General features: G+C 50.1%; 1 protein-coding gene across 1 annotated transcript in view; it reads left to right on the top strand.

The window, feature by feature from the left end:
* Nucleotides 1-24,829, top strand: part of LOC127655015 (myosin-IIIb-like) — a 53,991-nt gene that overhangs the window by 15,689 nt on the left and 13,473 nt on the right. The window contains exons 9-13 of the mRNA XM_052142609.1: nucleotides 6,811-6,909; nucleotides 11,961-12,075; nucleotides 12,220-12,346; nucleotides 12,495-12,705; nucleotides 22,664-22,811. Coding sequence (XP_051998569.1) covers nucleotides 6,811-6,909; nucleotides 11,961-12,075; nucleotides 12,220-12,346; nucleotides 12,495-12,705; nucleotides 22,664-22,811 — 700 coding nt within the window. The remainder of the gene's footprint in view (nucleotides 1-6,810; nucleotides 6,910-11,960; nucleotides 12,076-12,219; nucleotides 12,347-12,494; nucleotides 12,706-22,663; nucleotides 22,812-24,829) is intronic.

The raw sequence follows: 24,829 nt of genomic DNA on the forward strand, positions 1-24,829 counted from the left end.
AAAAGAGCAAAACACAGCGGCGTTGAACGTCCTTTTCAGGACGCGTCTTTTTCAAGATGACCTTCCGCCCCTGTGTTGTTCCTGGATGCGGTAGAGTGCTCTCGGCTTCAGACGGCCACAGGCGCTGTCTCGTGTGTTTGGGCCGCGATCACACCGAGGCGGCGTTTGTGGATGGCTCATGTTCTCACTGCGAGAACATGACCATGACCACGTTGCGGTCGTGGCTTGTTTCAACAGAGAGCAAGCCACCCCAGCTGCACCCCGCATTGCTCCTTCTTCCCACGGAATTGAGGACGATGCGGTTGGCGCTGGGGGCGATTTGGGGGCGGCAGCGGGTGCAGTTTCGCCGGGTAGCCCCCCCCGAACCTCCCGTTCCCCGACACGCTCGCTGGTCCCTGTCTACGCTCGTGGCGATAGCGGCTCGCCTCACGGCCCGGCTGTCTATCCTCCCGAGCCCGAAGCAGATGAGCTCGCCGCTGCATCGGAGAGTGTGATGTCTGATGCCGAGGACTCCCCTGGACTGCCGCCTTCGGGCCAGCAGGCCCAGGCTGAGGCCGATGCTCAGATGTCTGACATGCTTTCCCGGGCCGCCGTGAGCATGGGGTTGGATTGGAACCCTCCATCCTCCCCACAGCCTTCACGGTTGGATGACTGGTTCCTGGGGCAGCGCGCCGTTCGCGGCCACGCATCCCCCCGGTCCCGTTTTTCCCGGAGGTGCATGACGAGCTGACGTCTACGTGGAGAGCCCCGCTCTCCGCTCGTCTAGGTGCCACCCGCTCCACTCTCACCACCCTCGACGGCGAAGAGTGCCACGGACACAGGGCGATTCCCCAGGTCGATAGGGCAGTTGCGTACCATCTATGCCCCGGTAGCCCTACCTCCTGGCGTGGCCGCCCCGTACTCCCATCCAAGCCCTGTAGGACAACATCCTAGCTCAACGCGAAGGCCTACAGTGCGGCTGGACGCGCTGCCTCCGCCCTGCATGCGATGGCCCTCCTGCAAGTCCACCAGGCCAAAGCACTCAGAAACATGCACGGGGGTGGACCTGAGCCTGATGTGCTGCAGGAACTGCGCTCAGCGACTGACCTCGCCCTGAGAGCGACGAAGGCCACAGCGCAGGCACTCGGACAGGCGATGGCCACCCTAGTGGTCCAGGAACGCCATCTCTGACTCAATCTGGTCGAGATGCGTGAGGCCGACAAGAACCGCTTCCTAGACACACCTGTTTCCCAGATTGGCCTTTTCGGCGACACCGTCGAGGACTTTGCCCAACAGTTCTCCGCGGTGAAGAAGCAGACAGAGGCCATCTCTCACATCATGCCCCGCCGCACACCTGCCGCTACGGGCCCTGCCCCGTCTGCCCGCCGAGGGCGTCCCCTGCGAAGAAACCAGCTCCTGCTCCGCCTCAACCCGGGCCCAGCTCTCAGCTCCAGCGCCGAGCACCCCGCAGGCGGCGCACGCCCCCTGTCTCACGAACCCCCTCTAGGACCCGGAAGGCTCCCAAGCGTTCCTGAGACAGCCGACCCAGAGCCCAAGACGTTAGCTCCGGAGGTGGTAAGACCGCTCCGTCCCCCGGTGGAGGGCCGGGAGGAGAATCCTTTGTTTTTTCATTTGCCACACCCCCTGACGGGGGCTGTGGTACCCACATTCTCAATAAAAGAGCTATTTCCTTTGCCTCTGGGTCACCTGGCCTGCAAATGCCGTTCTCACGGCAATCTGCTTTCAGATTACGACAGTCCCGGTACACCGGACGCGGCGATCCCGCCTTCCGCCTGCCTACGACTGCCCCCCGGCCGGCCGGTTCAGACGAGTCCAGAGGACGCCAGCAGACCTCCTCCTCAGTCACGAACCCGCCCCCTGCCTGGTGCGCAGAGCAAGGTAAGTGCTTTGAGTCTATTCTCAGCACCCCAGCCTTACGCCGCAATGAAGCCGCCCGACGCTGCATTACCTGTTACCTGCCGGGTACGTGCAAAATACTCGTCCCTTTGGTGCCCCTAGCGAAGAGCTGGGAAGCGTGGTTTTCGCTTCCCAACGCATCACGCTGGCTACACCGGACCATTCGACTCGGTTACGCAATTCAGTTTGCCCGGCTCCCGCCCCCCTTCAGGGGCGTCCGCTTTTCTGCAGTACACGGCGAGCATGCCAGTTCCCTGCGCACGGAAATCGCGACCCTCTTAGCCAAGGGCGCGGTAGAGCCCGTCCCTCCAACCGAAATGAGGAAGGGTTTCTACAGCCCTTACTTCATTGTACCCAAGAAAGGCGGTGGCTTACGACCAATCCTGGACCTGCGAGTTTTCAATTGGGCCTTGTTAAAACTCCCGTTCAAAATGCTCACGCAGAGAAATATTCTGGCTGGCGTTCAATATTCTGGCATCTAGATTGGTTCGCAGCGGTAGACCTGAAGGACGCGTACTTACACGTCTCAATTCTGCCACGACACCGACCCTTCTTACGGTTCGCGTTCGACGGCCAGGCATTTCAGTACAAAGTCCTCCCCTTCGGCCTGTCTCTGTCCCCTCGCGTCTTCACGAAGGTCGCAGAGGCGGCTCTTGCCCCGCTACGAGTAGCCGGCATCCGCATTCTCAACTACCTCGACGACTGGCTTATCCTAGCACACTCTCGAGAGTTACTATGCTCACACAGAGACCAGGTGCTCCGGCACCTCAGCCGCTTGGGGCTTCAGGTCAACTGGGAAAAGAGCAAGCTCACTCCGGTTCAGAGCATCTCTTTTCTCGGGTTGGAGTTAGACTCAGTCTCAATGACAGCACGTCTCACGAGCGAGCGTTCTCAGTCGGTGCTGGATTGCCTCGCTTCCTTCAAGCCAGGCACAGTGGTCCCTCTAAAACTTTTCCAGAGGCTCCAGGGGCATATGGCGTCCTCCGCGGCGGTCGCGCCGCTGGGGTTGATGCATATGAGACCACTCCAGCACTGGCTCCACAGCACGCATTGGGTAAGGATCACCCCCGCCTGCCTCAAAACATTCCGACCCTGGACAGACCTCTGCTTTTTACGGGCAGGAGTGCCCCTGCAGCAGGTGTCCCGATGCGTTCAGGTCACAACCGATGCCTCCCGGTCCGGGTGGGGTGCCGTGGCAGCGGGCACTCAGCAGCGGGCCGTTGGAAAGGGGCCCCGCTGTGTTGGCACATCCACTGCCTGGAGTTGCTGACTGTCCTTCTTGCCCTCAGGAAGTTCCTCCCGTTAGTTCGGGACAAATGCGTCCTCATGAGATCGGATAGCACCACGGTGGTGGCGTACATAAATCGCCAAGGTGGCGTACGCTCCTGTCACATCACAACTCGCCTGCCGTCTCCTCCTATGGAGCCAGCAGCGACTCAGGTCGCTGCGTGCCACTCACATCCCCGGCAAGCTCAACGTCGTAGTGGATGCGCTATCACGACAACGCCTGCCCGGCGGGGAGTGGAGGCTTCACCCCCGGTCGGTCCAGCTGATTTGGGAACGGTTTGGCAAGGCCCAGGTAGACCTGTTTGCCTCCCAGGAAACCTCCCACTGCCCGCTCTGGTACGCCCTAACAGAGGCTCCCCTTGGGACAGACGCGCTCGCACACAGCTGGCCCTCGGGGCTGCGCAAGTACGCATTTCCCCCAGTGAGCCTTCTTGCACCGGTGCTGTGCAAGGTCAGGGAGGACGAGGAGCGAGTCACGTTAGTGGCCCCCTACTGGCCCACTCGGACTTGGTTCTCGGAACTCAGACTTCTCGCGACAGCTCCTCCCTGGCGAATTCCCCTGAGAAAGGACCTCCTCTCTCAGGGACGGGGCACGCTGTGGCACCCGCGCCCAGACCTCTGGAACCTCCACGTCTGGTCCCTGGATGGGATGCGGAAGAGCTAGCCGGCTTACCGGCGACCGTTGTGAATACAATTAACCAAGCCAGAGCCCCCTCTACCAGGCACCTTTACGCCCTAAAGTGGCGCTTGTTCGCAGATTGGTGCTCTTCCCGAGCTGAAGACCCGCAGAGATGCGCGATTAGGTCAGTGCTCCTGTTCCTATAGGAGAGGCTGGACAGGAGGCTGTCCCCATCCACCCTCAAGGTGTATGTTGCCGCCATTGCCGCCCACCACGATCCTGTAGACGGCAAGTCTTTGGGTAAGCACGACCTGATCCTCAGGTTCCTGAGAGGCGCCCGGAGGTTGAATCCCTCCCGGCCAGGCCTAGTTCCCTCCTGGAATCTCTCGGTAGTCTTGGCAGGACTCCAGAGACCCCCCTTCGAGCCGCTTGAATCAATTGGACTCAGGGCCCTCTCTCTTAAGACGGCCCTGCTGATCACGCTCACCTCTATCAAGAGGGTCGGGGACCTGCAAGCGTTCTCTGTCAGCGACACTTGCCTGGATTTCGGTCCGGCAGATACGTCTGTGATCCTAAGACCGCGACCGGGCTATGTGCCCAAGGTTCCTACCACACCATTCCGAGATCAGGTAGTGAACCTGCAAGCACTACCCCGGGAGGAGGCAGACCCAGCCCTTTCGTTGCTATGTCCAGTGCGCGCCCTGCGCATTTACCTGGACCGCACACAGAGCACCAGGCGCTCTGAGCAGCTCTTTGTCTGCTTTGGGGGACGGCAGAAAGGGAATGCCGTCTCCAAACAGAGGCTCGCCCACTGGGTTGTCGACGCCATCACACTGGCTTATCACACCCAGGCCGTGCCCCTACCCTTGCAGGTCCGAGCTCACTCAACAAGGGGTGTTGCGTCCTCGTGGGCACTGGCCAAGGGCACCTCCCTAGCAGACATCTGTAGAGCTACGGGTTGGTTCAACACCCAACACCTTCTACGAGGTTTTACAACCTCCGCGTTGAGTCGGTTGCGTCTCGTGTTTTGTCAGGTCCGAGCCCGTAGAACTCGGTAACACGTAGACCGACCGGCCGGGTGGATCGCTTGTGCCCAGCGCCCTTTTCCTGACGTCAAGGTTAAGTAGTGCGCCTTTTTTCCCAGGGCGCCCCACTCCGAGTCGGGACCCTGGTCGATTCCTCCCCAGCCCTCCGGGTCCGCGGTTCAGCGGAGGAACTCACCGACCCAAGCCACTGCGGGTACCCTGATGGCTACCCTGTACTGGTATAGGTGCTCTGTAGGTAAGGCCTCCTGCTCGGACTCCCCCTGTGTGTATTTCCACGGTTCTGTCCCCTTACGAGCGGACCCCCGTGTCTCCCTTAGGCAGTTACAGCTGCCCCGGTCGCCGTGCTGTAGCAACTCCCCCCTTTCGAGGCTGGATCTACCACCGCACCATACTTTCCACACAAGCCCTAAGACGGCCGTGTGACGTGTCTACCACTTTTCCTCCCCAAGATAAAGGGCAGGTGTGGTCTCCGCAGGGTCTGGGTAAGACCCCCTTCCCTATATGCGTGTAAGGGCCCCGGCCGTGATTGCTCTATGCGAGAAACATAGAGAGAAAAGAGGCCCAGCCAGGCTGGCCCGTTCCCATGTTGGCAAACATCGCCTTGTTCCCCTCTCAGAGTAACTTGAAGGATCCCGATGTTCGTATGGGGCATTGGGGAAGGGTACGTGCAGCCAGGTACAGACGATGCGTGGCACTGGATGAATCCCTGCCCGCCTCTGTATCGGCAGTTCACGTACACGGTTCAGCACATGGCAAGATTGGAATGGGTCCCCTAGTGTCGCTTCTCTGACACAACGTGGAGAGAGCGACAGAAGGGGAACGTTTGGTTACGTATGTAAATGCCGCTTAAACGTATGCCGCTTAAATACCCGTATGTCCGGGGGCGGGACATGCAAATACTGGCTGCCAACTCTCATTGGCCTTTTTCCATAGATCAGAGGTGGATATCGGCGCTCAAGAGAGACCCCTAGTGTCGCTTCTCCGACACAACGTGTCGTTCCCTCCCTCGGGGAACGGAGGTTACATATGTAACCAAACGTTTATGCAGTTATTGGAATTATGCTTGCAATCAAACCTGACCATGGTGTTACAAAGAGAAGTCAAAGTATAAGCATTTTCAACAAATAATGTATTTCAAACATACACATTTAATAATTCAAAGTATATGATTAGTAATGTCAAGAAATGAACATCAATAAACAGAAATGAAGTGCAAAATTCTGAAAATTCAATTAGAGTATAAAACAGAAGAATCAAAAAAGAAATCAGAGTAAAAAATCTGCAATTTTAAACTTTATATAGCAAAAATGTATTTTTCAAAAGGGTGTGTGTGTCTGTGTGAGAGTGAGTGAGTGTGTGTGTGTCAGATTGCTGTCATCAGCTGGAAAACAACAGATGACTTCTGATGTCAACATTGACCAAAAGATGGCTGTAGAGCTCAACTTATTGATGAGCAGGTTCTGTGTGTGTGTGTGTGTGTGTGTGTGTGTGTGTGTGTGTGTGTGTGTGTGTGTGTGTGTGTGTGTGTTTTCTGCATTGTGAGTGTGTTATAGTCTCACCAGTTCATTTGTGTGCGTGTGTTTGTTTGTGTGTGAGTGTTTATGTATACTTTGCACTGAGGATGTTTTGGATTCTCACCCTGCACATTTTCTGTTTTGTGCTTTATAGATTGTATTTGACAGATGCAAAATTTGCTGTTTTTTTGGTCTTTCCAATTCATTTTCAATGGTCGGTCAATTTTGACCAGATGTGTAACTTGTTTTAGACTTAGACTTATCGAATCAAGCCAAATATAATTTTTATTACATTTATTTTTCATGTTTAGATGCCAAATGGAGGAAAGTAAAAAAATAGCAAATACCATAGGAGGGTTAATAAACATAATTTAATAAACTAAAAAAAAAAAAAACACACCTCTACAATGTCTTTTCATCACATCACTGATAATGTTTTGCCTTTCAGGGGCGAGAAAAACTTCCACATATTTTATTACATCTACGCTGGTCTTTACCACCAAGACAGCCTCAAGAAGTACAGACTACCAAACAAAACTGCCCCCAGGTAGAAATTGGTTATGTGCTTTTTGGCTTTCTTTTGTAATGTAACAGATTAATGCTGCTTTTCATTCAAAGTCAGATGTTGGGTATTCCTACTATCTCCCCAATCTCTGACCATAAAGGCATTCCATTGCCAGATGCTCAGAAGATACATGGAAGGAAGCAAAACTGAAGCGTTCCTGTTAGCTTAGCATATGTTCAACTGTCACAAGAGATGTCTCCTAGCAACCCAATTGATAAACAATGCAGCAAGGGCATAGGGACATATTGCAAGTGTCATGATTCACTGTTGTTTGCCCTGTGTTTTGCCTCTGTCATCTGTTCCTACCGGACTACACTTCCCATAATCCCCTGCTCTGATCACATCCAGCTGTTCCCTATTGTTCTCACCTGTGTTTCATTCCCTCTTTAGTCAGTTTGTATATAATGACCTTATTTCTGTTCAGTCCTTGTCAGTTTTTGTATGTGTACCCCCTGTTGAGCCGTTCTTTTTGTTCATGTTTTCTCTGTTCCGGTGTTTTTCCCCCCATCATAGATGTTTCCTTTGTTCATGTGTTTACCCCGTTAATCTGTACTTTGTTTATTTGATTAAATACTTTTAAGTTGCGTTTAGATACTGCTCCTGTGACCTCCCTCCTTGTAACTGAACAAATGACCAACCAAAATGGATTTAGCAACATCCTTCATTCGGCTGACCCAAGCTAATTTACCCGTCCCAGAATATTCCCGTCTGTTTTGTGTTCTGGTCAAATGCACAGATTTTTCCGACTCAACCCTGAATTTCATATTCTCAATCGGACTCATTGCACACCAGTGGATGGAGTTGCTGGTGACCAGATATTACATGTGGGAGGAACATGTTGAGATGGTATTGGAGACTTTCGCTTCTGTCGATCCACCTCAATCTATCCCAATTCCGGTTTCTTAGTCTTCCACGGCTGAGTCAACTCAATGCCCTGTCACAGCCATGCCTCTGTCTTCTCCATGCCCTGTCACAGCCACGCCTCTGCCTGCTCCATGCCAGGTCACAGTCAGGCCTCAGCCTGCTCCATGCCATGTCACAGTCACGCCTGCGTCTGCTCCATGCCATGTCACAGCCACGCCTGAGTCTGTTCCATGCCATGTCACAGCCACGCCTCAGCCTGCTCCATGCCATGTCACAGCAACGCCATAACCTTCCCCACTCCATGTCCCTATCAAGTCAGATTTGGTTCCATGCCATGTCATAACCTTGCCTTTTGCGACTCCCTGCTTGAAGCCCTTCTTGGCCCTTGTCTCCAAGTTGAATTATCCTCCACTGATGTCAGTGCGTAGGGTCACAAAGTCCCTTCCTTACAGCTTGTCAGTACTCCTGCCTGCCACGTCCAATGAGCCAATGGCCACACCTGCCATGGCCAACAAGCTAGAAACCTCAGCCGTCCCTGAGCCTGCATTACCAGCTTAGTCCATCCCAGAGCCGCCAACTTTGGGCTCCCGGAGGAGGAGAAAGGCTTCCATTTCCAAGTCTCTGCCCATGTTCACTACCACAGAGGTCGTTTCCAAGTCTCTGCCCATGTTCACGACCACGGAGTTCGTTTCCAAGTCTCTGCCCATGCTCATGACCACGGAGGTCGTTTCCAAGTCTCTTCCAGTGTTTATAACCACAGAGGTCATTTCCAAGTCTCTGCCACTGTTCACGACCACAGAGGTCGTTCCTGAGAATATGCCCATGTTCACGACCACAGAGGTCGCCTCCGAGTCTCCGCCTATGCCCACTACCACAGAGGTCGTACCTGAGTCTCAGTCTATGCACAAAACCACAGAGGTCACTCCCGAGGCTCCTGTTTACAAACACTGAGGTAATTTCCCAGTCATCCTTGACTCTTACCTTGAGCCTGCCATGGCTCCGCCTTCTTTGGCTCCACCCCTCGAGCCTCCCATGGCTCCACCTTCCATAGCTTCGCCCCTCAAGCCTGCCACGGCTTCGCACCCAAGCCTTCTACCACTCCGCCTTCCACGGCTCTGCCATCAGAGTCTTCCACAGCTCTAGTCTCTAGTCTGTGGTCGCCACCCAGGCCACCTCACCCTGTATCAGCCCTGTGGTCGCCAACCAGGCCTCCTGATCCAGTCCCCTACCCTGAGGTGGTCTTCTGGGTCTCATGGCTGTCCACCTGATCTGCTCTGGTATTCTTGGTTTTCTGGCCGTCCGGATGAAATACTCTTGTCATCTGGGGCTTTTGGCTATCCACCTGATCTCTTCTGAGTCTCCTAGCCATCTGCCTGATCTGTTCTAGTCTTCTGGGTCTCCTGGCTGTCTACCTGATATACTCTGGTCTCTCTGGTCTCCTGGCTGTCCGACTGACCTGCTCTGGTCTCTCTGGTCTCCTGGCTGTCTGACTGACCTGCTCTGATCTCTCTGGTTTCCTGGCTGTCCGGATGATATACTCTTGTCATCTGGGGCTTTTGGCTATCCACCTGATCTCTTCTGAGTCTCCTAGCCGTCTGCCTGATCTGTTCTAGTCTTCTGGGTCTCCTGGCTGTCCGACTGACCTGCTCTGGTCTCCTGGCTGTCCGACTGACCTGCTCTGATCTCTCTGGTCTCCTGGCTGTCCAACTGACCTGCTCTGGTCTCTCTGGTCTCCTGGCTGTCCGACTGACCTGCTCTGGTCTCTCTGGTCTCATGGCTGTCCACCTGATTTGTTCTGGTCTCATTGGTCTCACGACTGTCCTTCCGATCTGCACTGGTCTCATGGCTTTCCACCTGATCAGCTCTGTTCTCGCTGGTCTCTGGCTCCATCTTGGCCCTGCCTCCCTGTCTTTGCCCTGTTCCTCTCATCCGCTTGTGCCCCTTTGAACTGCCCTTTTCCCTTTTTTCCCCCTCACACCCCATGGACAATTTTTAGTTTTTTTTTCCTTTTTTTCTGGGGCATCTAGAAAATGCTCCTTAGAGTGGGGGCTATGTTATGATTTACCATTGCTTGCCCTGTGTTTTGCCTCTGTCAGCTGTTCCTCCTGGACTACACTTCCCATAATCCCCTGCTCTGATCACTTCCATCTGTTCCCTATTGTTCTCACTTGTGTTCCATTCCCTCATTTCAGTTTGTATATAATGCCCTTATTTCTGTTCAGTCCTTGTCAGTTGTTGTATGTGTTTTGACCCCCTGTTGAGCCGTTCCCAGTGTTTATGTTTTCTCTGTTCTGGTGTTTTTCCCATCGTGGATGTTTCCTTTCTTCCTGTGTGTACTTTGTTTATTTTATTAAATACTTTTAAGTTGCGTTTAGATCCTGCTCCTGTGAACATCAGACTGGTAATATAGGCAAACAAACATTTTTTCCTCATATGTTACAAGTCACATTTCCCATTTGTCTTCCCCACCACATTACATATTAGCTTGATTTTTGTTTCTTTGATTTGAAAAACAAAAAAACAGGTTTAGAACTGATCGCTAGGGCTGCACAATATGAATACATATATGAAAGACTTGGATTATATGATGACGAAATGCCTTGAGATAAAACTAATATTTACGTGTCAAAATCAAATTAAATTGTTTTGTGGTAGATTTACATTGAGAAAACTGTGATATCGAAAGGACATTAGGTGAGATTCTATAAAATGTATTATACAGCATTAAACAAATGAAATCTAAACAAAGGGTAGGCTATATTAACAAGTTACATGTGCAAAATTACATCGCAAGATGGAGAAACTATGAAGAGAATTTACATTTTCCCTCAATTTATACTTTCCAACTCCTCTCACTCCCATATATTTCACCCCAATACCTGGCACATTCGTTTTACCTGCGCTTACCAGCCATAAAATATGAATCCTCCAATAGGTTGTATGAAAACTTTTAGTTTTTTCTTATAAAACATTTGTACACAAATAGTGTACTTGTTAAAATCTATTAATTTCAATGATTGGACCTAAATTAAAATTGGAAATTTGTCTGTTTAATATCCAGAAAATTATGTAAAAAAAAAAAATAAAATCATTATGCAGTAATCAAAAGCTGTTGTGATTGGTGAATCCTGAACAGTGCTGAGAAAAGTAACATGTGCCACATGACAACAACATTTGAGCAGTCATTAAATAGTCATTAAAATGAAAATAAGTATTTTTTATTTTTTTTTAATTGCTCATATGTCCGTTGGGATATTTAAAATGTTCATTTTCATACCATTCCTACCTAAATCTATGCCTAGGCAAAGTAGCAACACTAGCATTTGTGCTACAGGTGTTCAGTTATCAAAAGATAGTATAATTTACCATGCTTTTTACACCTGTCTCTGCAAATGTTTGTTAAACAACTATTCATATAATTTAATTCAGGATCGTCGATTCATTGATTGATATTATTTAATAAAAGTGAATGTTTATCACTAATTTTGTACATTTCCCTGGGTGCCGACATGTTTGTGTGACGTTACGCACCTGCAGCTCAGCAAAATCGGAGTTGAAGTTTTGCGCACAAGTTTCCAAGTTGGAGGTCTGACTTCAAGAGGCGTTCCAGTGCACTTTTCCTAGTAGAAATTTGGAAATTCGGACTTTTCGAGTTGAATGGAATGCAGCAAGTCTAGTGCAAGACATGTCATTTTCAAGGTGCACTCTGTATCTTTTTTTATGTCTTCTTGGACTTACACAGACATCTATCGGCCTGGATGCATCATCATTCAAACACAATAGTTTTCAGGTACCAATGCCATTGTAAAAATTCACTATTCACAGTTGGCCATGATTAATTTAATTCATGAGTGAAATTTTCCAATTACAGTGTGGCTATTGAGATTAAACGAGTAATATTCAGCTGGTCATGTGATTCTAACATGGCTGCCCCCATGTGCGGACCCTCTCCATGTAGAATAAAGCTTTTATAAGGTTACTGATATGACTAGAGTATTGATCTTATGTGAGTGCTCATTAAACATATGTTTCAAAATTACAATTTATTTCTTTAGAATTAAAGCTTTTTTTATATAACAAAATACTGAAATACGGTATTCAACTTTAACCCAGTTATCATTTGCAGTGTCACTGACAGAGAGTAGAGGGTTTTTTTTCATGTCTCTTAGATACATTGAGTGTATTAATGGTAAAGTGATCCAAGACATCATCTCCAGCAAACTGTACAAGGAGCAGTTTGATGCCATTCAGGATTGTTTCCGTATCATTGGATTTACAGAGGAGGTACTGCAAATTCAAATTATTTTTCAGATTCATATGCAATTATTTACAATCGATTCTCTCATTGAGGTGAAGGACTCTTACAGCATGTTTATTGCATGCTTCAGTATGAAACATGATACATATTTTTTCATAATTGACTTACAGGAAGTGAATTCAGTGTACAGGATTCTAGCAGCCATTTTAAACACAGGGAATATTGAGTTCACATCGACCACATCCCAACATCAGAGTGACAAGAGTGAGGTGCCCAACTCTGAGGCCTTAGATAACGGTACATGCTCTACCTTAATTTGATTAATGAAAACCAAGTTCCTGTGTTCCAATCAACAGAACCCACAAGTTTATTGTAATTTATCCCAATGAACTAAGACTTACAGATTCTCCTTTGCTGAATCTATTTGTGTTTGTGCTGTGAACAGCGGCCACTCTGCTCAGTATCGGCTCAGAGGAGCTTCAGGAAGCTCTGACCTCCCATTGTGTGGTCACTCGGGGAGAAACCATCATCCGTACCAACACCGTGGACAAGGCCACTGATGTGAGGGATGCCATGTCTAAAGCTCTCTATGGACGCCTCTTCAGCTGGATAGTGAACCGCATCAATGCTCTGCTACAGCCTGACACAAACATCTGGTATGAATCAAATATAATCATCTTGTATTGAAATATCATCATCAAGGGTCTACCCATTTAATTTTTTAAATATACCCATTCCAACCTTTTAGTGATTTAATGAGTGCATGTTTACATGCACACTAATACACTAATAACCACAAAAAGTCTATTCAAAATATCCGACAACACAAGAAAACCGTGTTTACATGAGATTTGAAAACATCGGGTAATTCTCAGTTCCCCTTCTGTCGCTCTCCCCACGTTGTGTCGGAGAAGCGACACTAGGGGTCTCTCTTGAGCGCCGATATTCACCTCTGACCTATTGAAAAGGGCCAATGAGAGTTGGCAGTCAGTATTTGCATACCCCGCCCCCGCATACGGGTATTTAAGCGGGGCAAATACGGAAGTTTAGTCAGAAAATTTCTTCGGAGCCGATGGTCTGTCTGCAGTTTGCTGCGAGTTACACACCACTCAAACGTTCCTGTTTCCTCTGACGATCTGCATGCTGTTGGATCTTGACGGCGCACAACAGCGGCTTTCTCCTTCAAGCATTGCACGACGTGCATTGTTGCCCCTGAGCGCTTCGACAGCGCAGACACACACACACATTGTGTATTTAAAAGAGCAATTTCTATTAAAAGAGTAAATTCTCTAAAAGAGCAAAACACAGCGGCGTTGAACGTCCTTTTCAGGACGCGTCTTTTTCAAGATGCCCTTCCGCCCCTGTGTTGTTCCTGGATGCGGTAGAGTGCTCTCCGCTTCAGACGGCCACAGGCGCTGTCTCGTGTGTTTGGCCGCGATCACACCGAGGCGGCGTTTGTGGATGGCTCATGTTCTCACTGCGAGAACATGACCATAACCACGTTGCGGTCGCGGGTTGCTTTCAACAGAGAGCAAGCCACCCCAGCTGCACCCCGCATTGCTCCTTCTTCCCACGGGATTGAGGACGATGCGGTTGGCGCTGGGGAAGATTTGGGGGCGGCAGCGGGTGCAGTTTCGCCGGGTAGCCCCCCGCGAACCTCCCGTTCCCCGACACGCTCGCTGGTCCCCGTCTAAGCTCGCGGTGATAGCGGCTCGCCTCATGGCCCGGCTGTCTATCCTCCCGAGCCCGAAGCAGATGAGCTCGCCACTGCATCGGAGAGTGTGATAACTGATGCCGAGGACTCCCCTGGACTGCCGCCTTCGGGCCAGCAGGCCCAGGCTGAGGCCGATGCTCAGATGTCTGACATGCTTTCCCGGGCCGCCGTGAGCGTGGGGTTGGATTGGAACCCTCCATCCTCCCCACAGCCTTCACGGTTGGATGACTGGTTCCTGGGGGCAGCGCGCCATTCGCGGCCTCGCATCCCCCCGGTCCCGTTTTTCCCGGAGGTGCATGACGAGCTGACGTCTACGTGGAGAGCCCCGCTCTCCGCTCGTCTAGGTGCCACCCGCTCCACTCTCACCACCCTCGACGGCAGAGAGCGCCACAGATACGGGCCGATTCCCCAGGTCGATAGGGCAGTTGCATACCATCTATGTCCCGGTAGCCCTACCTCCTGGCGTGGCCGCCCCGTACTCCCATCCAAGCCCTGTAGGACAACATCCTCGCTCAACGTGAAGGCCTACAGTGCGGCTGGACGCGCTGCCTCCGCCCTGCATGCAATGGCCCTCCTGCAAGTCCACCAGGCCAAAGCACTCAGAAGCATGCACGGGGGTGGACCTGATCCTGATGTGCTGCAGGAACTGCGCTCAGCGACCGACCTCGCCCTGAGAGCGATGAAGGCCACAGCGCAGGCACTCAGACAGGCGATGGCCACCCTAGTGGTCCAGGACCGCCATCTCTGGCTCAATCTGGTCGAGATGCGTGAGGCTGACAAGAACCACTTCCTGGACGCACCTGTCTCCCAGATTGGCCTTTTCGGCGACACCGTCGAGGATTTCGCCCAACAGTTCTCCACGGTGAAGAAGCAGTGGAGGCCATCTCTCACATCATGCCCCGCCGCACACCTGCCTCTACGGGCTCTGCCCTGTCTGCTCGCCGAGGGCGTCCCCCTGCGGCGAAGAAACCAGCTCCTGCTCCGCCCCAACCCGGGCCCAGCTCTCAGCCCCAGCGTCGAGCACCCCGCAGGCCGCGTACGCCCCCTGTCTCACGAACCCCCTCTAGGACCCGGAAGGCTCCCAAGCGTTCCAGAGACAGTCGACCCAGAGCCGAAGACGTTAGCTCCGGAGGTGGTAAGACCGCTCCGTCCCCCGGTGGAGGGCCGGGTGGAGAATCCTTTGTTTTTTCATTTGCCACACCCCATTACGGGGGCTGTGGTATCCACATTCTCAATAAAAGAGCTATTTCCTTTGCCTCTGGGTCACCTGGCCCGCAAATGCCGTTCTCACGGCAATGTGCTTTCACATTACGACAGTCCCGGTACACCGGACGCGGCGATCCCGCCTTCCGCCTGCCCACGACTGTCCCCCGGCCGGCCGGTTCAGACGAGTCCAGAGGACGCCAACATCAGACCTCCTCCTCAGTCACGAACCCTGCCGGGCGCGCGGAGCAAGGTAAATGCTTTGAGTCTATTCTCAGCACCTCAGCCTCAGTCTGCAACGTTACCTGTTCCGCCCCGCTGCGAGTACGGTACGTCCAAAATACTCGTCCCTTTGGTGCCCCTAGCGCAGAGCTGGGAAGCGTGGCTTTCGCTTCCCAACGCATCACGCTGGCTGCACCGGACCATTCGACTCGGTTACGCAATTCAGTTTGCCCGGCTCCCGCCCCCCTTCAGGGGCGTCCGCTTTTCCGCAGTACACGGCGAGCATGCCAGTTCCCTGCGCACAGAAATCGCGACCCTCTTAGCCAAGGGCGCGGTAGAGCCCGTCCCTCTAACCGAAATGAGGAAGGGTTTCTACAGCCCTTACTTCATTGTACCCAAGAAAGGCGGCGGCTTACGACCAATCCTGGACCTGCGAGTTTTCAATCGGGCCTTGTTAAAACTCCCGTTCAAGATGCTCAGGAATATTCTGGCTGGTGTTCAGCATCTAGATTGGTTCGCAGCGGTAGACCTGAAGGACGCGTACTTCCACGTCTCAATTCTGCCACGACACCGACCCGTCTGACGGTTCGCGTTCGACGGCCAGGCGTTTCAGTACAAAGTCCTCCCCTTCAGCCTGTCTCTGTCCCCTCGCGTCTTCACGAAGGTCGCAGAGGCGGCCCTTGCCCCGCTACGAGTAGCCGGCATCTGCATTCTCAACTACCTCGACGACTGGCTCATCCTAGCAAACTCTCGAGAGTTACTATGCGCACACAGAGACCAGGTGCTCCGGCACCTCAGCCGCTTGGGGCTTTAGGTCAACTGGGAAAAGAGCAAGCTCACTCCGGTTCAGAGCATCTCTTTTCTCGGGTTGGAGTTAGACTCAGTCTCAATGACAGCACGTCTCATGAGCGAGCGTGCTCAGTCGGTGCTGGACTGCCTCGCTTCCTTCAAGCCAGGCACAGTGGTCCCTCTAAAACTTTTCCAGAGGCTCCTGGGGCATATGGCGGCCTCCGCTGTGGTCGAGCCGCTGGGGTTGATGCATATGAGACCACTCCAGCACTGGCTCCAGACTCGAGTCCCGAGACAAGCATGGCACCATGGCACGCATCGGGTAAGGATCACCCCCGCCTGCCTCAAAACACTCCGACCCTGGACAGACCTCTGCTTTTTTCGGGCAGGAGTGCCCCTGCAGCAGGTGTCCCAACGCGTTCTGGTCACAACCGATGCCTCCCGGTCCGGGTGGGGTGCCGTGTACAGTGGGCACGCAGCAGCGAGCCGTTGGAAAAATGCCCCACTGCATTGGCACATCAATTGCCTGGAGTTGCTGACCGTCCTTCTTTCTCTCAGGAAGTTCCTCCCGTTAGTTCGGGACAAACATGTCCTCGTGAGATCGGACAGCACCACGGTGGTGGCGTACATAAATCGCCAAGGCGGCGTACGCTCCCGCCACATGTCACAACTCGCCCGCCGTCTCCTCCTATGGAGCCAGCAGCGACTCAAGTCGCTCACATCCCCGGCAAGCTCAACGTCGTAGCGGACGCGCTATCACGACAATGCCTGTCCGGCGGGGAGTGGAGGCTTCACCCCCGGTCGGTCCAGCTGATTTGGGAAAGGTTTGGCAAGGCCCAGGTAGACCTGTTTGCCTCCCAGGAAACCTCCCACTGCCCGCTCTGGTACGCCCTAACAGAGGCTCCCCTCGGGACAGACGCGCTGGCACACAGCTGGCCCTCGGGGCTGCGCAAGTACGCATTTCCCCCAGTGAGCCTTCTTGCACTGGTGCTGTGCAAGGTCAGGGAGGACGAGGAGCAAGTCACGTTAATGGCCCCCTACTGGTCCACTCGGACTTGGCTTCTCGCGAAAGCTCCTCCCTGGCGAATTCCCCTGAGAAAGGACCGCCTCTCTCAGGGACGGGGCACGCTCTGGCACCCGCGCCCAGACCTCTGGAACCTCCACGTCTGGTCCCTGGACGGGATGCGGAAGAGCTAGCCGGCTTACCGGCGACCGTTGTGAATACAATCAACCAAGCCAGAGCCCCCTCTACCAGGCACCTTTACGCCCTAAAGTGGCGCTTGTTCACAGATTGGTGTTCTTCCCGAACTGAAGACCCGCAGAGATGCGCGATCGAGTCAGTGCTCCTGTTCCTACAGGAGAGGCTGGACAGGAGGCTGTCCCCGTCCACCCTCAAGGTGTATGTTGCCGCCATTGCCGCCCACCACGATCCTGTAGACGGCAAGTCTTTGGGTAAGCACAACCTGATCCTCAGGTTCCTGAGAGGCGCCCGGAGGTTGAATCCATCCCGGCCAGGCCTAGTTCCCTCCTGGGATCTCTCGGTAGTTTTGGCAGGACTCCAGAGACCTCCCTTCGAGCCGCTTGAATCAATTGGACTCAGGGCCCTCTCTCTTAAGACGGCCCTGCTGATCACGCTCGCCTCTATCAAGAGGGTCGGGGACCTGCAAGCGTTCTCTGTCAGCGTCACTTGCCTGGAGTTCGGGCCGGCAGATACGTCTGTGATCCTAAGACCGCGACCGGACTATGTGCCCAAGGTTCCTACCACACCCTTCCGAGATCAGGTAGTGAACCTGCAAGCGCTGCCCCGGGAGGAGGCAGACCCAGCCCTTTCGTTGCTATGTCCAGTGCACGCCCTGCGCATTTACCTGGACCGCACACAGAGCACTAGACGCTCTGAGCAGCTCTTTGTCTGCTTTGGGGACGGCAGAAAGGGAATGCCATCTCCAAACAGAGGCTCGCCCACTGGGTTGTCGACGCCATCACACTGGCTTATCACACCCAGGCCGTGCCCCTACACTTGCGGGTCCGAGCTCACTCAACAAGGGGTGTTGCGTCCTCGTGGGCACTGGCCAAGGGCACCTCCCTAGCAGACATCTGTAGAGCCGCGGGTTGGGCAACACCCAACACCTTCGCGAGGTTTTACAACCTCCGCGTTGAGTCGGTTGCGTCTCGTGTTTTGTCAGGTCCGAGCCCATAGAACTTGGTAACACGTAGACCAACCGGCCGGGTGGATCGCTTGCGCCCAGCGCCCTTTTCCTGACGTCAAGGTAAAGTACTGCACCTTCTTCCCAGGGCGCCCCACTCCGAGTCGGGACCCTGGTTGATTCCTCCCCAGCCCTCCGGGTCCGCGGTTCAGTGGAGGATCTCGCCGACCCGAGCCACTGCGGGTACCCTGATGGCTACCCTGTACTGGTATAGGTGCTCTGTAGGTAAGGCCTCCTGCTCGGACTCCCCCTGTGTGTAATTCCACGGTTCTGTCCCCTTACGAGCGGACCCCCGTGTCTCCCTTAGACAGTTACAGCTGCCCCGGTCGCCGTGCTGTAGCAACTCCCCCCTTTCGAGGCTGGATCTACCTCCGCACCATACTTTCCACATGAGCCCTAAGACGGCCGTGTGACGTGTCTACCACTTTTCCTCCCCAAGAAAAAGGGCAGGTGTGGTCTCCGCAGGGTCTGGGTAAGACCCCCTTCCCTATATGCGTGTAAGGGCCCCGGCCGTGATTGCTCTATGCGAGAAACATAGAGAGAAAAGAGGCCCAGCCAGGCTGGCCGTTCCCATGTTGGTAAACATCGCCTTGTTCCCCTCCCAGGGTAACTAGAAGGATTCCGATGTTCGTATGGGGCATTGGGGAAGGGTACGTGCAGCCAGGTACAGACGATGTGCGGCACTGGATGAAATCCCTGCCCGCCTCTGTATCGGCGGTTCACGTACACGGTTCAGCGCATTGCAAGATTGGAATGGGTCCCCTAGTGTCGCTTCTCCGACACAACGTGGAGAGAGCGACAGAAGGGGAACGTTTGGTTACGTATGTAACCTCCGTTCCCCGAGGGAGGGAACGACACGTTGTGTCTTTCCTCCGCCATGTCGCTGAACCGAGCCACTGTTGTGGCCGGACCATTTCCGGCTCCTCAGAAAAATCCTGACTAAACTTCCGTATTTGCCCCGCTTAAATACCCGTATGCGGGGTATGCAAATACTGACTGCCAACTCTCATTGGCCCTTTTCAATAGGTCAGAGGTGAATATCGGCGCTCAAGAGAGACCCCTAGTGTCGCTTTTCCGACACAACGTGTCGTTCCCTCCCTCGGGGAACGGAGGTTACATACGTAACCAAACGATTTTTATGTCAAAACGTAAACAGACATGCGCACAACACTCGTGCTCATTGGATAAGCCGGTAAGAATGCCAGAAGAGGTTTTAACATGCAACGCTAAGAAAAAGAACACGTCCCCAATAAAAGAACCCAGTTTCAGTTGTGTACGGTTTGTTTTTTCAAATTTTTGCTATTTCATGTCCCAGGGGTTGATGTTTATTAAAGGTGCCCTCAGTATTTTTTCTTAGCACACTGATGTGTATGTAGCATAATTTAAATCCAATTGTTTTCAGTTACTGATGCCATTGTAGATATTACTATTCACAGTCAGCTATAAGTTTTATTTAATTTATGAGTGAAAATGTCCAGAAACAAGGTGGTTACTGAGATTAAGTGTTGAGTATATAGCTGGTCATGTGATCATAACATGGCAGCCGCCATTAAGGGATCCTCTCCTTGTAGAATAAAACAGCATTTATAAGGCTACTGATATGACTGGTGTCTTCTATTTTAAGCACAAAAGCAAAAAGTGCAGCACAATACCGTAACTCATAAATGCAAAGTCAATAGGCATGGTCATGATGTTTTGGTATTTTTGTGGAAGCGTGCGCCATGTGTAGACACAAGTGGGTTTGCCGAAATTGGCGGGCAAGGCTCTAATCGGATCAATGGAGGTTCTTCTTCGGCACCGTCTGTGTTCTATTATATTGTCCATTCCCTGTCAAGCACCAGGGATATAAACAAAGACAGTACATTCATAAGATGTTAGTAGTGTAAATGGACTCAATGCAATGAATTGGAAAAATAAAAATATGGATTTGCCTTATTTTGTGTGTCCTTGTTAAATGGGATTCGTTCCTTTTATACGCCTGGAAAATGTTGTTCAGGAGATGGATGTAGGCGCTATTAATAAAAAAAAAAGGAATTATTAATCATTTTCATCTACTGACATGCAGTACAGATCATGGCTAGTATTAACAGTGATTGTATCGGCACGCCCTGCACTTCTTTCATAGACATTATTTGATGTTCTGTACTTTCAGAATTTGGACATTAAGTTTATTATCACCTGCTGGTGGAATCTCCAAACTGCAAATATAGGAACTGAATTTGGAGTTAAGACGTGGTATTGAAAGGTCTTAATGCAATGACCAAATTCTTAGGAAAATAGCAAATTTCACTTTGTTCCACTTAATTTATAGTACCCACAGTTTGCGTACCTACATCCACAGTGGCACATACACTCCCACACATACACTCCCAAGACGGCCACTTGCACTTTGCACTTATATGAAAATTGCACTTCGAATTAGCGCTCTCACCAAAATTGGATAAGATGTTGCGCGCGGTCACAGCACGTAGCGCTTCGCTTTGCGCACTCACAAACATAGAGCTCTTTGACTTTTTTGAGTGCTCATGATTTTATAAATTTCAAAATTACAATACATTTCTTTTGGAGTGAAACTTTTTAAATGAGGAAAACATTTCTCAGTGCACGTTTAAAGCAAACAGATTTAAAAAAAAATATTTTTGTTTCTGACATTGATAATTTTTACCAGACCATCATCATTTATTTTTGCTTCTTTTCGAATGTCTTTTTTCACAGATTGTCCCAAACACAGATTTCAATATTAAACTATAAAAATGCTTGATAAAATACAAATTATTGATGTTTAAAACTATTATCATCTAAACAATGAGTAAAATAAACATTAACCATTTCGATTTTCTGAAAATTATTTTTTATTTAAAAAATTTTTTTATTACAGCTGTCACACAAAATGTGGCATTTCCCCCAAACGGAACAAATGTTTCTTTTATTTATTTATTTATTTATTTTTTCATCCAATACTTGTAAACCAAGTGGACAAAAGTGTCAGTAAAGAGCATGCTTGAGATGAACTATGTGATATTTGTGAAAATAAAGAAATTGCAAAGGCACTTGTGAGCAGAATATGTTCATTGTGTGTCATTACTAAATAATCTGTAGTTTTGCCAAATTATGCAAAAAAGTGTAAAGATTTTATTTAATTGTGTGTTTAGGATACACAAAATGTTAGCTATGAAATTAGCCTTAGCAAGACCATTTTATTTGAAAACATTACAAATTTAATTTCACTGAGCGTCATTTACAGCACAGAATTCTATTAAACACAATACAGAATTTGAGATGTGCTGAAAATTACACTGTGGTTGAATTTTCTGAAAAAATTACAAAAGTTATATAATTCTCCTGTGATGCATGTACCTACACTGTTGGACATTTTTAGTTGACAAAAAATAAACCAACTAGTGAGAGTGTAAAAATATTTTAACAAAACTTTACTTTCTAGAATTCCACTGTGCTAAAAGTGCCAAAAACACCCATACATCAACACACACTTGAGCTATTAAGCATAATCAGTCTAGATCATGCATGTAAATATGCTTATTGACCCTGCTAATTAAAAAAAACCTTCTGAACACTTTTTGGATGAACTGGAAAGCAGACAATGAGCCATAACCCATCGTGCAACATTTCCGATGCTCGTTGCAACATTTCCGATGCTCGTGTCTGAACTGGAGCAAATCCTGGCATCAATGTTCCAACATCTAGTGTATTGCCTCCAGGGACCAACTCCCAATTAACGCCCATGGATTTAAAATTAAATGTTCAATAAGCACATAAAGCTCCAGTGTTCAGGTGTCCACATACTTTTGGCCATGCTTTGTATTTCTTTTGGAAATGTCTTAAGTTTTATCTCAGTCTCCCTCGTCAAATCTCTCCATTACAAATGCCTTCACTTGCACAAGCATGTGATGACCTCCAGCCTGGCCACCATAAAGCTCAGAATAGTAATAACCACATCGAAAGAAAATAAGAGATGTACAAAAAGAGGTTTTTATAAATTTTTGATACAGAATTACTTAAACAAAATAAAAACAAGATGCAGATGATTAAAAAGACTTCAGAGAGAGTGGGAAAGCCGTTCATTGATCCTAACGAATCCCGTCAGACATCAGCCGTGGGCTTGTCAGACACACTCACAATCCACCTCAGCACACCATCCAAATTGTGCCATTTCCACTCCAATCAGCAGCGTATTCAGCATTATTGCCAGTAATAACCTGTTAGTGGTGGCAGAAGGTGACCTCTGCTCGCTGTCTGAGATGTTTGGAGGGGATCATGATTGACTGAGTGATCAGAGATGAGCACCTGAGCTCTTTGTGAACTGAAATGACATACTGAGACAAACGTGTTTTTAAAGGGCTTTGTTTTTATGTTTTTTGGTTGGAGGATTGTGAAATATTTAGTTGTGTGGGTCATTAAAGTGTTTTAAGGCCTAAATTTATGTGACGGTGGGTTAATGTTTGGTTCTTTGTGTCTTTGAAGTGTGGCTGAGAGTGGGATGAACGTGGGGATTTTGGACATCTTTGGTTTTGAGAACTTCAAGAAGAACTCATTTGAGCAGCTGTGTATCAACATTGCTAATGAACAGATCCAGTTCTACTTCAACCAACACATCTTCGCCCTGGAACAGGTTAGACTCACTCTGTATATAAACACCTTCGAGCAGGTGAAATTCTTGGTGCCTTTAAACAGGTGAACGATGATGACACAAAAATGACAAATTTCCTTTGTTTACTCTTAGCGATTCCGGTTCCTTAATGGTTCCATTAATGATTCTTTTAAGGAAGAATTATTTTGAAATAAAAACAATTCTTATTACATTCACTGCCCTCAGCAGCCTGTTGCCAAATTTACATTTACATTTATTCATTTGGCAGATGCTTTTATCCAAAGCGACTTACAAAAGAGGAAGAACATCAGCGAATCATCTTAGGGAGACAGTGGTACAAAAAGTGCCATATTACAAAGTTTCACTATCATCATAATAGTATACAAAACAGATTTAAGTGCAACAAGAAATGTAAATATATATATATATATATATTTTTTTTTTTTTTTTTATTGACCGGTTAAGTGCTTTTGGAAAAGATGTGTTTTTAGCTGTTTTTTGAAGATAGAGAGTGAGTTAGCTTCCCGGATTGAGTTGGGAAGGTCATTCCACCACCGTGGTATGATGAAACTGAAAGTCCGGGAAAGTGTTTTGGTGCCTCTTTGTTTTGTTACGACAAGGCAACGTTCCTTAGCCGACCGCAGGCTTCTGGTGGGAACGTAGCTCTGCATAAATGTTTTTAGGTATGCTGGAGCAGACCCAGTGACTGTTTTATATGCCAGCATCAGGGCCTTGAATTTAAAACGTGCATGAACCGGCAGCCAGTGGAGAGAGACAAAGAGTGGTGTAACATGTGCTCTCTTAGTTTCATTAAAGACCAGACGTGCTGCTGCATTCTGGATCATTTGGAGAGGTCTAATAGCACATGCAGGAAGGCCTGCAATGAGAGCGTTACAGTAGTCCAGTCTAGTTATGACAAGGGACTGAACGAGCAGTTGTGTGGCATGTACAGAAAGGAAGGGTCTTATCTTCCTGATATTGTAGAGTGTAAATCTACAAGATCTTGCAGTTTTTGAAATGTGGTCTGTGAAATTTAGCTCATCATCAATGGTTACCCATAGATTTCTGACCGTTTTGGAAGGCGAAACTGTAGTTGGACCCAGCTGCATGGTGATGTTGTGTTCAACAGCCGGGTTGGCTGGAAAGACAAGGAGTTCGGTCTTGGCAGGGTTGAGTTGAAGGTGGTGTTCCTTCATCCAGGCCGAGATGTCTGCCAGACAGGCAGCGATTCGAACGGTCACTGTGGTGTCGTTGGGCTGGAAAGACAAGTAGAGTTAGCGTGTCATCAGCGTAGCAGTGGTAAGAGAAACCATGTGACTGGATGATGGGTCCCAGTGATGTTGTGTATATGGAGAAGAGAAGTGGCCCAAGCACTGATCCCTGAGGTACCCCAGTAAGTAACTTGTGTGGCTTGGATACTTCCCCTCTCCATGCTACCTCAAACGACCTTTCTGAGAGATAAGAGTTGAACCAGTCAAGCACAGTTCCAGTGATACCCAGTTTAGAGAGGGTGGAGAGTAGGATCTGATGGTTGACTGTGTCAAAGGCAGCAGAAAGGTCCAGCAAAATCAGAACGGATGATCTCGATTCAGCTCTCGCCTGTCTCAGCGACTCGATGACAGACAGCAGGGCAGTCTCAGTGGAGTGTCCACTTTTGAAGGCCGACTGATTGTCATCCAGCAGCTTGTTCTGAGAGAGATAGGCAGAGATCTGATTGAAAACTGCCCTTTCAAGTGTTTTTGCCATGAATGGGATGAGAGAGACTGGTCTGTAGTGTTCTATCTGTGTGGGGTTAAGTGCAGGTTTTTTCAGCAGTGGGGTTACTCGAGCCTGCTTAAATGTAGTGGGAAAAGTGCCTGCAAGAAGGGATGTGTTAATTATGTGTGTAAGTGCCGGTAGGATGGACGGAGAGATGGCCTGGAGAAGGTGTGATGGAATGGGGTCAAGGGAACAGGTTGTGGGGTGGTTGGAGAGGAGGAGTTTAGAGACCTCAGTGTCAGTTAAAGGAGAGAACATAGGGAAAGAAGGGTTGCATACAG

The sequence above is a fragment of the Xyrauchen texanus genome, chromosome 14 (assembly GCF_025860055.1).
Source record: "Xyrauchen texanus isolate HMW12.3.18 chromosome 14, RBS_HiC_50CHRs, whole genome shotgun sequence".
Lineage (NCBI taxonomy): Eukaryota > Metazoa > Chordata > Actinopteri > Cypriniformes > Catostomidae > Xyrauchen > Xyrauchen texanus.